Below are 13,908 nucleotides of genomic sequence, written 5' to 3' on the forward strand. Positions count from 1 at the left end.
TCCAGACTAACAGGATAAAGAGTATTTTAGCACTCTGATAAAATTACTGTTCTGTAGTGCCCAGTGTTTTGCACAGTCCTTGATAATCATAAACTAAATCAGCACTACTTTTTATTGTGTGTGGGTTTTATAGCTCTTTATAAAATTAACATACATGATGAGATTAAAGCAAGAATATTGAAGTTTTTATAAAACTACAATACTGGAAGAAAATCTTGTCGCCTTTAGGAGAAATCTGCATTTTACAGAGTAACTTAAATAACTTAATTACAAAATAAAAGCCGGTGAGTGACTAGGGTTTGGCTGCTGGTGACTTTCAAGGACCTGTTAAAGGAATTAACTTATTCAGATTTACTAAACGATAGTAAAAGTGCCCATCCATGATCTCTGCATGCCCGTGACAGACTTAAAGATACACTAATAAATAGATCTGTCACTTACTTTAGATCAAATAACCCAGTAACAAAATAAATATAGAAATTAATCAACCTTCCCTACACAATCCTTCATAAATAGGGTGAAATTCCTTTTATTCTATGTTCTGAGCTTTGTCACCTAATTCCAATTTTATTTTCATGCTTTTTAAGACGAATAAGGAATTTGCAAGGCTTTAAGTGAGCTATAGTGCAGCCCATTATGTACTCTTTCTAATTGAAAATGACTAAGATGGGAAGTGGGACTTGGATCATAAGATAGCAGCAAGCAGTTCAGCAGAACTTCATTAGAAAATGGTTCATACCATCTTTTTTTGGTACAAAATGTTCAAATTCCCCACTCTTACAGAAAGAGATGAACTACCATGCCTGCAGAGGTGCTGGAAATACAAAAGAAAAAGCCCACATCTTGATTTATCCTAACTCAGGCCTTGTCTACACTAAAGGGAAAAGTTGATCTAAGCTACACAATTTGAGTTACCCTAAGTTACGTCAATCTGAGTTATGTTACTTATGTATGTCTACACTACGAGAGTAGTTCGATTTTACTTAAATCGAATATGTGGAATCGATATTACAAAGTCGAACGTGTGTGTCCACACTAAGGACAGTAATTCGACTTTGTGAGTCCACACTAACGGGGCAAGCGTCGACATTGGAAGCGGTGCACTGTGGGCAGCTATCCCACAGTTCCCGCAGTCCCCGCTGCCTATTGGAATTCTGGGTCGAGCCCCCAATGCCTTCTGGGGAAAAAAATGTGTCGAGGGTGGTTTTGGGTAACTGTCGTCATACAACCGTCACTCCCGCCCTGCCTCCCTGAAAGCGCCGGCGGGAAATCAGTTTGCGCACTTTTCTGGTCAGTGACAGCGCGGACGCCACAGCACTGCGAGCATGGAGCCCGCTGCGACCATCGCTGCAGTTATGGCCGTTGTCAACACCTTGCAGCTTATCGTCCACCTTTCCCAGAGGCAGATGCTGAGAAATCAGGCGAGGAGGCTACGGCAGCGCGGTGAGGACCTGAAGTCTGAGAGTGGCACAGACCTGTCACAAAGCACGGGACCCCGCGCCGAGGACATCATGGTGGCAATGGGTCATGTTGATGTTGTGGAACGGCGATTCTGGGCCCGGGAAACAAGCACGGACTGGTGGGACCGCATAGTGCTGCAGGTCTGGGATGAATCACAGTGGCTGCAAAACTTTCAGATGCGTAAGGGAACTTTCCTGGAACTTTGTGAGTTGCTGTCCCCTGCCCTGAAGCGCAAGGACACCCGGATGCGCGCAGCCCTGACTGTCCAGAAGCGAGTGGCCATAGCCCTCTGGAAGCTTGCAACGCCGGACAGCTACCGGTCAATCGCGAACCACTTTGGCGTGGGCAAATCTACCGTGGGGGTTGTTGTGATGCAAGTAGCCAACGCAATCGTTGAGCTACTGCTTTCAAAGTTAGTGACCCTGGGAAACGTGGAGGTCATCATAGATGGCTTCGCCGCGATGGGATTCCCAAACTGCGGTGGAGCTATAGATGGAACTCACATCCCTATCCTGGGACCGGACCACCAGGCCAGCCAGTACATTAACCGAAAGGGCTACTTTTCAATGGTGCTGCAAGCACTGGTGGACCATAGGGGACGTTTTACAAACATCAACGTCGGATGGCCGGGCAAGGTTCATGACGCTCGTGTTTTCAGGAACTCTGGTCTGTTTAGACGGCTGCAGGAAGGTATTTACTTCCCGGACCACAAAATAACTGTTGGGGATGTGGAGATGCCTATAGTCATCCTCGGGGACCCAGCCTACCTGCTAATGCCCTGGCTCATGAAGCCCTATACAGGCGCCCTGGACAGTGAAAAAGAACTCTTCAACTACCAGCTGAGCAAGTGCAGAATGGTGGTGGAGTGTGCTTTTGGACGTCTCAAGGGGAGATGGAGAACCTTACTGACTCGCTCTGATCTCAGCGAAACCAATATCCCCATTGTTATTGCAGCTTGCTGTGTGCTCCACAATCTGTGAGAGCAAGGGGGAGACCTTTATGGCGGGGTGGGAGGTTGAGGCAAATAGCCTGGCTGCTGATTACGCCCAGCCAGACAGCCGTGCGATTAGAAGAGCCCAGCGGGACGCGCTGTGCATCCGGGAGGCTTTGAAAGCTAGGTTCCTGAGTGAGCAGGGTAACCTGTGACTATTAAGTTTGTTTACAGAGAAGCTGAACCTGCCCCCGTTTCTTTACCCAGTAAATGTTCACTATCTTTTCCAGTTACATACCCCGTTCCCCCCCCTTCCAACACACGTTTAAAAATAAAATCACTTGAAATTTGTTAATGAACACCGTTTTCTTTATTACTCTTTTCGCGGGAAAGTGTTGAACCTGGGACGCAGACTGTGGTGGGGAGCGGGTGTAGTGTAGTGATGCAAAGGACGCTTCTAAACTCCAGGAATGACAGGCTCCGCACTGGTGGACTGGTTGTTTCAACGGAGCCTGCCACCCCTCCTGTTCGGGACTCTGTGTGTGGGGGCTATGCGACTTTGTGGCAGGGGGAGCACGGTTACAGATCCCCTGCTGCGTGGCTCTGTGATCCAGGATAAGGACCGCTGCATAAGATCTCTAACTGCCCTCCCCCGCCACAAAGTCACATAGCCCCCCACCCACACACAGAACACGAAAACCACCTCCCAGACTGACCAGGGTAACTAGTGACTGCAATGTGTGTGTGCCCTGCTGCTGAACCTGCCCCCGCGTCTGTACCCTGGTAAAGGTGACTGTCCTGTCCAATTACCAACCCCCTTCCCTCCCTTCAAACAGACTCTACTCTAAAAGAACATGATGGAAACAGTAATTAACAGAAACGTATTTTTTATTAGCAACTACACATGAAACTGGGGGATGAAACTGGGACGGGGGCTTGGGTGAGGCGGGAAGGAAAGGACTTATCAAATTTTGGGGAATGAGAGCCTTCTGGTACTTGAGCAGTCTGCAGGGGTGGAGTGAGAGTTTTCACGGACTCTGCCGCCCCTCCTTCTTGGGACTTTGGGTGAGGGGGGTATGGGACTTTGTGGCGGGGGAGGGCGGTTAGAGAGAGACTGCAGCGGGGCTCTGTCCTCCTGCCTCCGATCCTGCAGAACATCCACAAGGCGCCGGAGCGTGTCCGTTTGCTCCCTCATTAGTCCAAGCAGCGTTTGAGTCGCCTGCTGGTCTTCCTGCCGCCACCTCTCCTCCCGTTCCATGTGTGATCGGTGCATTTGGGACAAGTTCTCCCTCCACTGGGTCTGCTGGACTGCCTGGGCTCGGGAGCATCCCATAAGTTCCGAGAACATGTCCTCCCGTGTCCTCTTCTTCCTACGCCTAATCTGCGCTAGCCTCTGGGAGTGTGATGCCAGGGTAGTTCGGGAGACAGTCGCAGCTGTGGGATGGGAAAAAGGGAGTGAATTCCTCGGAAAGATAAATTTTGTTGTGAACAAAGAACATAGTCTTTCTCTGTGAACAAGACCATGCACAGCACCTATCACATGCACACTCAGGACAAGGTCGAATTTTCGGCCTTCGCATTCCGTGCCTGGGGTCTTGCAGTGCAGATGAGACAAGCGGGACATGACAGCGGAATTTGGGTAACAGGCTGACATGGTAAGCCGTAGACTTGTGGCTGCTTAAAACTTTAATAATAGCACTGGCCTCCTTTCACGTTCAAAGCAATGCCAGTCCCTGCTGCCAGCAATCCGGCAAGCATGAACTCTGCCCCTGTCCCACCCCCTCGCGGCTGTCCGAGGGAAAGATCCCTGTATGCTGCTCCTCTCCCGCCTCCACCGCTTGGCTCTAAACCGCCGGTTACAGTTCTGTAAAGGAACAGGCAAGCAGTCCCAATACTAACATTCCCCTACCTAATTCAAAGCAGGTCACCATGAGCGACATCACTCTGATGAGGATTTCAGAGACGGAGAAAGAACGGATGCTTCGGGAAAGCCTGCAAAGAGCAGGGCCGTATGCTGCCATGCTCTGCAAGGCAATGATCCCCGAGTACTTGCTTGTCCTCTGGCGCGGAAACGTTTCCTACCACGGAGGACCCAATAAGGCCGCTCTCCCCAGGAACCTGATGCAAAGGCTTTCCAATTACCTCCAGGAGAGCTTTGTGGAGATGTCCCAGGAGGATTTCTGCTCTATTCCCGGACATATAGACCGGATTTTACTGTAGCTGCACTGGCAGGGACTAAACAGTAGAGCGCCTAGGGCAAAACAATCATGCTAAACCGGACATTGTTAGATTTTTTTTTTTCAGTAGTTGCACTGGCAAGGACTGAAACGTTAAGCGCCTAGGGCAAAGTAATCATGAAAAACCCATTGTTAATATTGTTAATATTCCTGTTCTGTTAAAAATAAATGTTTACATGTTTAAAACACTTACTGACTGATCCTTCCCCTGATTCTGTGTCCGGGTTAACGCCTGGGGACGGTTGGTAGGGGATCTCTGTAAGGGTGATGAAGAGATCCTGGCTGTCGGGGAAATCAGCGTTGTAAGCGCTGTCGACTGCCTCGTCCTCCTCATCTCCTTCCTCATCTTCCCCGTCCGCTAACATCTCCGAGGAAGCGGCCGTCGACAATATCCCATCCTCAGAGTCCACGGTCAGTGGTGGGGTAGTGGTGGCGGCCGCACCTAGGATGGAATGCAGTGCCTCGTAGAAACGGCATGTCTGGGGCTGGGATCCGGAGCGTCCGTTTGCCTCTTTGGTCTTCTGGTAGCCTTGTCTCAGCTCCTTGATTTTCACGCGGCACTGCGTTGCATCCCGGCTGTATCCTCTCTCTGCCATGGCTTTAGAGATCTTCTCGTAGATGTTTGCATTCCGTCTTTTCGATCGCAGCTCGGAAAGCACGGACTCATCGCCCCACACAGCGATGAGATCCAAGACTTCCCGATCAGTCCATGCTGGGGCCCTCTTTCTATTCTGAGATTTCACGGCCATCTCTGCTGGAGAGCTCTGCATCGTTGCCAGTGCTGCTGAGCTCGCCACGATGTCCAAACAGGAAATGAGATTCAAACTGCCCAGACAGGAAAAGGAATTCAAATTTTCCCGGGGCTTTTCCTGTGTGGCTGGTCAGAGCATCCGAGCTCGGACTGCTGTCCAGAGCGTCAACAGAGTGGTGCACTGTGGGATAGCTCCCGGAGCTATTACCGTCGATTTCCATCCACACCTAGCCTAATTCGACATGACCATGTCGAATTTAGCGCTACTCCCCTCGTTGGGGAGGAGTACAGAAGTCGAATTTAAGAGACCTCTATGTTGAACTAAATAGCTTCGTGGTGTGGACGGGTGCAGAGTTAATTCGATGTAACGGTGCTAAATCGACAAACTCCTAATGTAGACCAGGCCTTAGATCTACTTACCGCGGGGTCCACACTACGCGATGTCGATGGGAGACGCTCTCCCGTCGACTCCCCCTACTCTTCTCGATCCAGTGGAGTACAGGAGTCGACGGGAGAGCGATCTGTGGTCGACCGCCGATGCATCGATGGCCACTCGTGGATCCCCCGGTAAGTGTACACAAGCCCTCAGTCAAGCCTCATGCCTCCCAAGTTTCATATGCTAAGTGTAATCGTCTCCTATTCAGATTTTCAAAAATAAACAAAAAATCATCTCTAAAATTGTACTGGAGAGAAATGATAAGTAATTCCCTGGCAAACATTTTTAAGATACGGTTAAAGGCAAAGATAAACATTAAATACAAATATTTATTTTTGAGTTTTAAATATTTTTAAATTAAATAGTGTCAGATTTCTACATACAACTTTAACTGACCTATTGCTGGTCAAATATCTTATGGGTGAACTCAAGAAGGTTCAAATATAGTTTACTGCAGCCAATACATATTCTGGAGTGTGGCTGAGGTAGATTGGGGTTCTTTGACTTACAGTGGAGAGATGACCATAAGACACTATCTGGACTGTATGTAGAGGTAAGACTTGCGGACGTGTTGTTTCTTGCTGTTGATAGGTGAATGAAGTGAACAAAGGCTGATGTAGCTAGTCCATCCCTCAGCCACCGATATGGAATTAGAAGGAAGTTTGGTTGGGCGTATCCGTTCTCTTGCAAGAGCAGAGACAGTTTGGATAGGCAATATAAGCTATATGCAAGGGGGCAGACAATAATAGCAGCTGCAGTACTGCTTTCTTACCTCGGAGCATATATCATATCCATGTTAAAAGCAGGCATAACTGCTAGTGCAAATCTGTTGTGGGAATAAATGTAGTCTTAAATCTTGTATAAGTGACTTAAAGCTGAGCTTTATTTCTTACTATTACAAAAATTTAAGTAAATGTAAAAAAAGCTTTGGAAATAAATGTCAGTCCATAAATATAACTGGAATTTCTCAAAGCTCCTTCATAGGCACTAGCAATTACTCTCCATATGAACTTATGTTTATAGTTATATATGCCAACATTTTAGAATGTATAGCCACCGTATGGTTTTAGTATTTCTTCCATCTGTCTGCCTAGCTATAAACCAATAATACCAGATCTGTTCAGTGTGTGATATTTACAATTGATGAACATGTAACAGAGGAATTAAATCCTTCCCTTCCATAGTGAACAGAATCTGATATTTATGATCAAATGAACTGATTCATTATGACATAGATGTGATAAGCAATTGGATGCATTTTCTCAGCTCTGTTGCATGGCACTGCACCACCAAGGCTGACTTATTTTTTCCCCCCCAAACTGAGTTGGAACGTTTAAGTCAAGAGTATCTTGAACATCTGTTTAATATTAACACAAGAGGAAATCTCAGTAGAAAGTCACTAGAGGAATAAAATATAGTACTGATTTTTTTTTTACTACCCTTGTGCATTTTATTTTTATTTATATATATTTATATATATATATATATATTTATATATAAAATCATTAACACAGGAGTTTGACTTGCCTAACATCCAAGAGTATATACTGCTGTGGTCTCCAATCTTGTATCTTATTTTCACTGCCCCAGTACTTGCTTGATATTGAGGGGTAGTAGGTTGGTTGGTTAAAGGGTAACTTGGTGTGTTAGTTTTTCTTTGAAAAATTACTACAAAACCCCTCTTCAGAATATAGAGCGTGAGCATCCAAATGGTCAGCATAACTATATTAATCCACATGTTTCTTACAGTTTTAAGACCATCATTTCTTATATTGATGAGCAATTTGAGCGGTATCTGCATGATGAGAGTGGCTTGAACAGGCGGCATATTGTAGATAACCGGGTACACTGTTGTTTCTACTTCATTTCACCATTTGGTCATGGGTAGGTATCTATGCAATTTTTTTTTTTCTTTTTGGACAACTTTTGCTTTGTAAGCATTTGTGCTCACTAAGTTTTGAAAAACAAGACCGGTAGATCATATCGAAAGCGTTACATAGCACTATTAGAGGTGGTGAATTTACCCTTTTGGGGAGAAGTGGGGGATGTTTGGGATGACAATCTAGAATTGTTGAAAATGGAAACTTTAAGAATTGTGTTTGAAAAAAACCCCTCATCTTTGTGAGATTGTGTATATGTTCATCTTGGTGTAAAAATAAATTAGGCATTTAAATACCTGACACTCTTTAAAATTTCAACATTATTTTTAGTCTTAAACCTTTGGATGTTGAGTTTATGAAGGCCATACACAACAAAGTGAATATTGTACCTGTAATTGCAAAAGCTGATACACTTACTCTGAAGGAACGGGAAAGGCTGAAGAAAAGGGTAAGTTCTAATTTTGTTTGCATTAAAGTATATTAATGTTGGCTACTAAATAACACTAGTGTAGGCAAGCAGGGAGACTTCAGCCAAGAAAAGTGCTGTTCTCCCACATGATGCTGTACAGGCATGGTGTACCGTGGTTTAAAATTTGCCAGAAAACACCCACAGTCTTTGGCATCCTGAGGATTCTGATCCTTGTTTTGACTGGGGTATTATCCTTAAAAAAAAATTTCAGCAATGCTCTGATTGGCTATGCACACTAGTGTTAAATTATAAAATGAATTTTAAAATTTTGGGGCTGGCTGACTGAAGCAATGGATTAACATAAGAACATAAGTTTGTTTGCTAGTGCTAATGCTTATTTAAAGTAGGTGACTCCATTATCATTTAAACACTTAAACACATTTAAACGGTTAAAAATCACACACTTAACATATGTTATCACTTTCTTTATGTATTGACACTCTCTACCCCCACTGCTTGGTACCAGTTTATTCCACCCCTTCTTAGGCCTGGTCCACACTAACCCCCCACTTTGAACTAAGGTACGCAAATTCAGCTACGTTAATAACGTAGCTGAATTCGAAGTACCTTAGTTCGAACTTACCGCGGGTCCAGACACGGCAGGCAGGCTCCCCCGTCGATGCCGCGTACTCCTCTCGCCGAGCTGGAGTACAGGCGTCGACGGCGAGCACTTCCGGGATCGATTTATTGCGTCTAGACAAGACACAATAAATCGATCCCAGAAGATCGATTGCTTACGGCCGGACCAGGAAGTAAGTGTAGACCTGCCCTTAGACACAGTGTCAGATCCTTATAGCCAGTGATGAGCTCCCAAAATCCTAAGAACTGGTTCCCTACTGGGTCCTCGGTGGCACTTCGGCGGCGGGGGGGGTCTTCACTCGCTCTGGGTTTTCGGCGGCAGGTCCTTCACCCGGAGCAAGTGAAGGACCCACCACCGAAGACCCGGTAGGGAATCGCGCGGTGAGTACAGTACAAGCCCCACTTACCTGTCTCCCCCTCATCCCCCCCCCCCATCCGACCCCAACCCACGTCCTGCCCCCGACTGCCCCCCTCAGAACCCGCAAGTTTCTCCTCTTTTCCCCCCCCTCCCCCACCGGGGTAGCAGCAGCAGCTGTAGAAGCAGGGGAGCCCCGGCCCTTTAAATAGCCCCCGGAGCCCCGAGCTGCTGCTACCCTGGAGCCCTGGGGAAGCGGTGGGGCTCTGGCAGCTATTTAAAGGACCGGGGTGCAGAGGCAGCTGGAGTCAAGGGCCCTTTAAAGAGCCCCTGGAGCCCCCCGCTACCCCAGGGCTCTGGGGGCTATTTAAAAAGTCCGGGGCTCCCGCTGCTTCTACCGCCCTGGCCCTTTAAATAGCTGCCAGAGCCCCACTACTACTCCAGGGGGGAGGGGCCGGGGGAGCCTCCCCAGCTGGGAGCTCAGGCAGGCAGGGCAGGATGGTCCCGCGGGCCAGAGTTTGCCCACCTGCCTGCCCCTTTCTACACCGGCTTCTAAATTTAACAACCGGTTCTTGCGAACCGGCTCCAGCTCACCACTGCTTATAGCTTTAAAGAGCTTTTAAGTTTTACTCTTTAATTTTTAAATCAAGCAAGAGCTGATTATATCTGTTTGAGTTTTACAATGCGAAGTGTAATTAACTTGTTAAAGAGGCCCTGGTGACCCAACCACCACTCTTAAATTTAAAACTTCAACTCATTCTGTAAATCCTTTCAAAATTTAAGTAATATGTGTTGAGCAAAGAAGGTAACACTTAGGATATGCTGGCTACAACTAGCCTAAGGCTATATCTACACTACACAGCTTTTAGCAACATGGCTGTGTCAACACAGCCATGCTGCTAAAAGTCGCGCAATGTAGCTGCTGTTTGTTGGCTCTCCTGCCAACAAAAAACTTCTCTCTTCTCCTCACCCCCCCCACCCCCCCAGGTGGTGGTCACGTTGTTGGCCGGAGAGCGCTTCTGCTGACAACACGTTGTTCACACTGGCACTTGCCATGGCAAAAATTTTGTCCTTTGGGGGGGAATGAAGAGGGGTTTAAACACCTTTGAAAAACAAAAATTTTGTTGTTCAATTGCCAGTGTAGACATAGCCTTAGAGAGGGATATTAAATGGGGAAGGGGATATTGCACTTGCAGTAGTTTTAAACAAATTTTATGAACAAACGTTAGAGATTACTATTTTTATACTTACTTCATAATCTCAAAATGCTATTGTAGCAATGATAAACACACTAGTGAATTAATTGCAAAGGCTTATGCCTCACTATGCACAATTGCTACATTAATCAGTGATATCGTTTTTGGGGTAAATTTATGTGTATCTCTCTACAATGTAAACCTGAATTCTCCAAGAAAGAGACAGGAATTTTCCAAAACGCTAACATGGTGGAATTGGAAGGAACAGAATTGTCATTTGTCTCAAATTTGAGGGCAAGATTTATATATTGGTATGATAGGATTAAGTAATTTTTAGGGGAGTTTAGAACAACTCAGGATAGTTCAGTCAGTTTACAATCATTCTCTCCAACTATGGCCTTTATTTTAAAACAAAAATAAAAAAAATTAGGCAAGTAATTAGGATTTTTAAAAATCTAGATTTTCTTTGGACATGGTTCTTGTGCAATTAGTTTACCTTGCAAGTTAAAGGATTGATTTGTCATGTATATTACCTTCATTCCTGATATACTCTTTCAGATTCTGGATGAAATTGAACAACATGGCATCAAGATTTATCACCTGCCTGATGCAGAATCAGATGAGGATGAAGATTTTAAAGAACAGACCAAGCTCCTGAAGGTAAGAATAGTTTTTTAGATTAGAAGTAGTTGTGATGGATACAGTTCTTGAGCTAGAAGTGGTGTATCATGTTTTACCAGACTTTCCAAGGTGAATATATAATTTTAAAACAAGACCTGGATTCTGTTCCAGGCTCTGCCACTGACCTGCTGTCTGACCTCAGGTAAGTCACCGTAACTCTGTGCCCAAGTTTCCCCTTCTGAAAAAATGGGGATTATGATTCTTGCCATTCATTGTAAATTATTTTGAGAACTACAGATGAAAAGTACTACATAAAGCTTATTGCTTTTTTATGCAAAGTCTAGTGAAACTGAATTTATTATTGGTTATATTTTGTTTCTAGTTCATTCTTGGTGACTCTTGATTTTCAGGTCAGTATCCCATTTTGTGTAGTGGGATCCAATCAGTTGATTGAAGCCAAAGGTAAAAAAGTTAGAGGTCGTCTCTACCCATGGGGTGTAGTTGAAGTGGAGAACCCAGAACACAATGACTTCCTGAAGCTGAGAACCATGCTAATGTAAGACTATTACACTTCTATCAAAACTTAATCATGTGTTCAAACCTCTTGCTTAGGATACAAGAGGTAGTACTGTCGTCGAGGTTGAGCAGTACTCCCTGCATATTAGAAGTGTAATCAAAATATCTGCACAGAACTAAAACCTATAAAAAGTTAATAATGTTTTCTTGTGCTTTGTTGCTCAGCAGTCCTATTTGGGGGAGGGGGAGTTACCCCCATCAAAGGCTGAGCCTGGTTTAAGGTTTGCATTTCAGAGTCTAGGGCCTGTTATATATGGGAAGATTGCCCTGGCCTAGCTATATCTGTTAAAAAGACAATTTAAGTTAAACTGGTTCAGACCCCTGCGTGGACACTTATTTTGATATAAGTGTTTTTTGTTGAGCTTTAAACCTGTTCCCAGTCACCTAGAGTTGATACTGAAAAAAGTGTCCACACAGGAGTTTATACCACTTTAAATTCACACTTTAGGTCATACCACTGTCATTTCCCCATGTAGACAAGACATAATAAAGCTAATGTGGTAGCCCATTATGTTGCCATACACTTGACCATGTAAGTGAGTTTTTAGTTTGGCCTATCTATCCCATCATACAAGGAAACTAGAGAGAGAGAGAGAGAAGGTGGGTGAGGTAATAACTTTTATTGGACCAATTATTACCTCACCTATCTTGTCTCTCTAATGTCCTGGGACCAACATGGCTACAACAACACTGCATACATACAAAGAAACTTCAAGGCAGCAACTGGGCCTTCAGTACATACATTCTCAAAACCCTACAAAATAGACTTCTTGTTCTCTGTAGATATACAGCCCTTTGGTAGGAAAGGTCTCTAATAAACTTTTAACACGCTAATATGTAGTTATCCCTCCCTCAAAAGCAGTGATTCTCAAACTTTTGTACTGGTGACCCCGTTCACATAGCAAGTCTCTGAGTGCGACTCCCCCCCTCCCCCGCTTTATAAATTAAAAACACTTTTTATATATATTTAAATCATTATAAATGCTGGAGGCAAAGCAGGGTTTAGGGTGGAGGCTGACTGCTCGCGACCCCCCCACATAATAACCTCACGACCCCCTAAGGTCCCGACCCCCAGTTTGAGAATCCCCGCTCAAAAGGATATTCATAACTAAGAGCCCTTAACTATACAGACTTCTGGCCGTGCAAAGGAAATTCCCAGGTGAGAATGAAATTTTCTTTTCTCAGACCTTTCATGTCCAGCAGTCTGGTCTAACCATCATGGGTTAAATTAGTTGCTAAAGTCTCTCAGCTTTGGTGAAAGACTTCCTTGCAAACGTTTTAAATTTGAAGGGAATAAACAGTATTACTGAAGTACACGTCAGTGTACTAAAGCTTTGGAAGCTATCCGCTTGGGTTAGGGCTTCTGTGAGGGATAGATCTTAAGGTCAGCCCATGATCAAATTCCAACCCGGGTCTTTGGGACTGAAATGTTGGCATGCTGCATTCCCTGCAGCCAAGCAAATGGAGCCACATACTGAACTATTCTGGTAGCAGTAAGCCATCCTGCTCTGAAGAGAGAGCAACCAAAATCCTGATGGTATCACTAAACCTCATTTCCAGAAGGTGGAATTAGAAATGGAAAAAGTATCAATATCTATGTGTATAACTAAAAAACAACAACGTTCATTTAAATGTCACCTGACAGTTTCACAGAAGGGGAGCGTACAGCTGTCTTCACTAGAAACGCTGCAGTACTGCAGCTGTGCTGCTGTAGTGCTTCAGAGTAGACAGTCACTATACCACCAGGAGGGGTTCGCCCCTCAGTGTGGGTAACCCACCTCCCCGAGAAGTGGTAGCTAGGTTGAAGGAAGAATTACTCCATTGACTTAGCACTGTCTTCATGGGGGTTAGGTCAGTATAACTACATCGCTCAAGGCTGTGGATTTTTCACACCCCTGATAGATGTAGCATTGTCAACCTAACTTTTTAGTGTAGACCTGGCCTTCCTTCAGGAGAGGGAGAACATCCATAGTGGATTGCATAAGACAAGAAATGCTCACCGTTATCTTTCTCTCCGGAGGAGCTAAGGGGGGAAAGAGCAGTGGGGATGTGACCTGGTGTGCCTGGGGTAGCCCTCACTGAAAATGCCAAGGACATGGCAGGCTGCAAAAGGGAGAGCAGATATTCCCAAAACTGTGGTTAACGCTGAAGTTAAACTCACCAACCAGTCACAAAGTGTGCTTCTCCTGGCTCCTTTTAATGGGTTCATTGTACAGCTGATGACACTTGATGGGCCATCAAGCAGGCTTAGTGCTGAGGCCATTCTGTCTGGGGGTATCACTCAGAAACACTGCACAAGTTTTGAAATACAGATATACCATGCATATCTACAGCTCACAATACAAGGGTGATACAAACATATAAACAAGATTATCATACTTGGTAAATGATAACATTTTCGCAGCTATCTTACATG

At 45.1% G+C, this 13,908-nt stretch overlaps 1 protein-coding gene across 1 annotated transcript in view; it reads left to right on the plus strand.

Annotated features, from left to right (window-relative positions):
* SEPTIN2 (septin 2) overlaps positions 1-13,908 on the plus strand; it is a 48,032-nt gene that overhangs the window by 16,899 nt on the left and 17,225 nt on the right. The window contains exons 6-9 of the mRNA XM_065411253.1: positions 7,566-7,700; positions 8,027-8,144; positions 10,854-10,955; positions 11,327-11,472. Of these exons, the coding sequence (XP_065267325.1) occupies positions 7,566-7,700; positions 8,027-8,144; positions 10,854-10,955; positions 11,327-11,472 (501 nt within the window). The remainder of the gene's footprint in view (positions 1-7,565; positions 7,701-8,026; positions 8,145-10,853; positions 10,956-11,326; positions 11,473-13,908) is intronic.

Source organism: Emys orbicularis, chromosome 9, assembly GCF_028017835.1.
Source record: "Emys orbicularis isolate rEmyOrb1 chromosome 9, rEmyOrb1.hap1, whole genome shotgun sequence".
Lineage (NCBI taxonomy): Eukaryota > Metazoa > Chordata > Testudines > Emydidae > Emys > Emys orbicularis.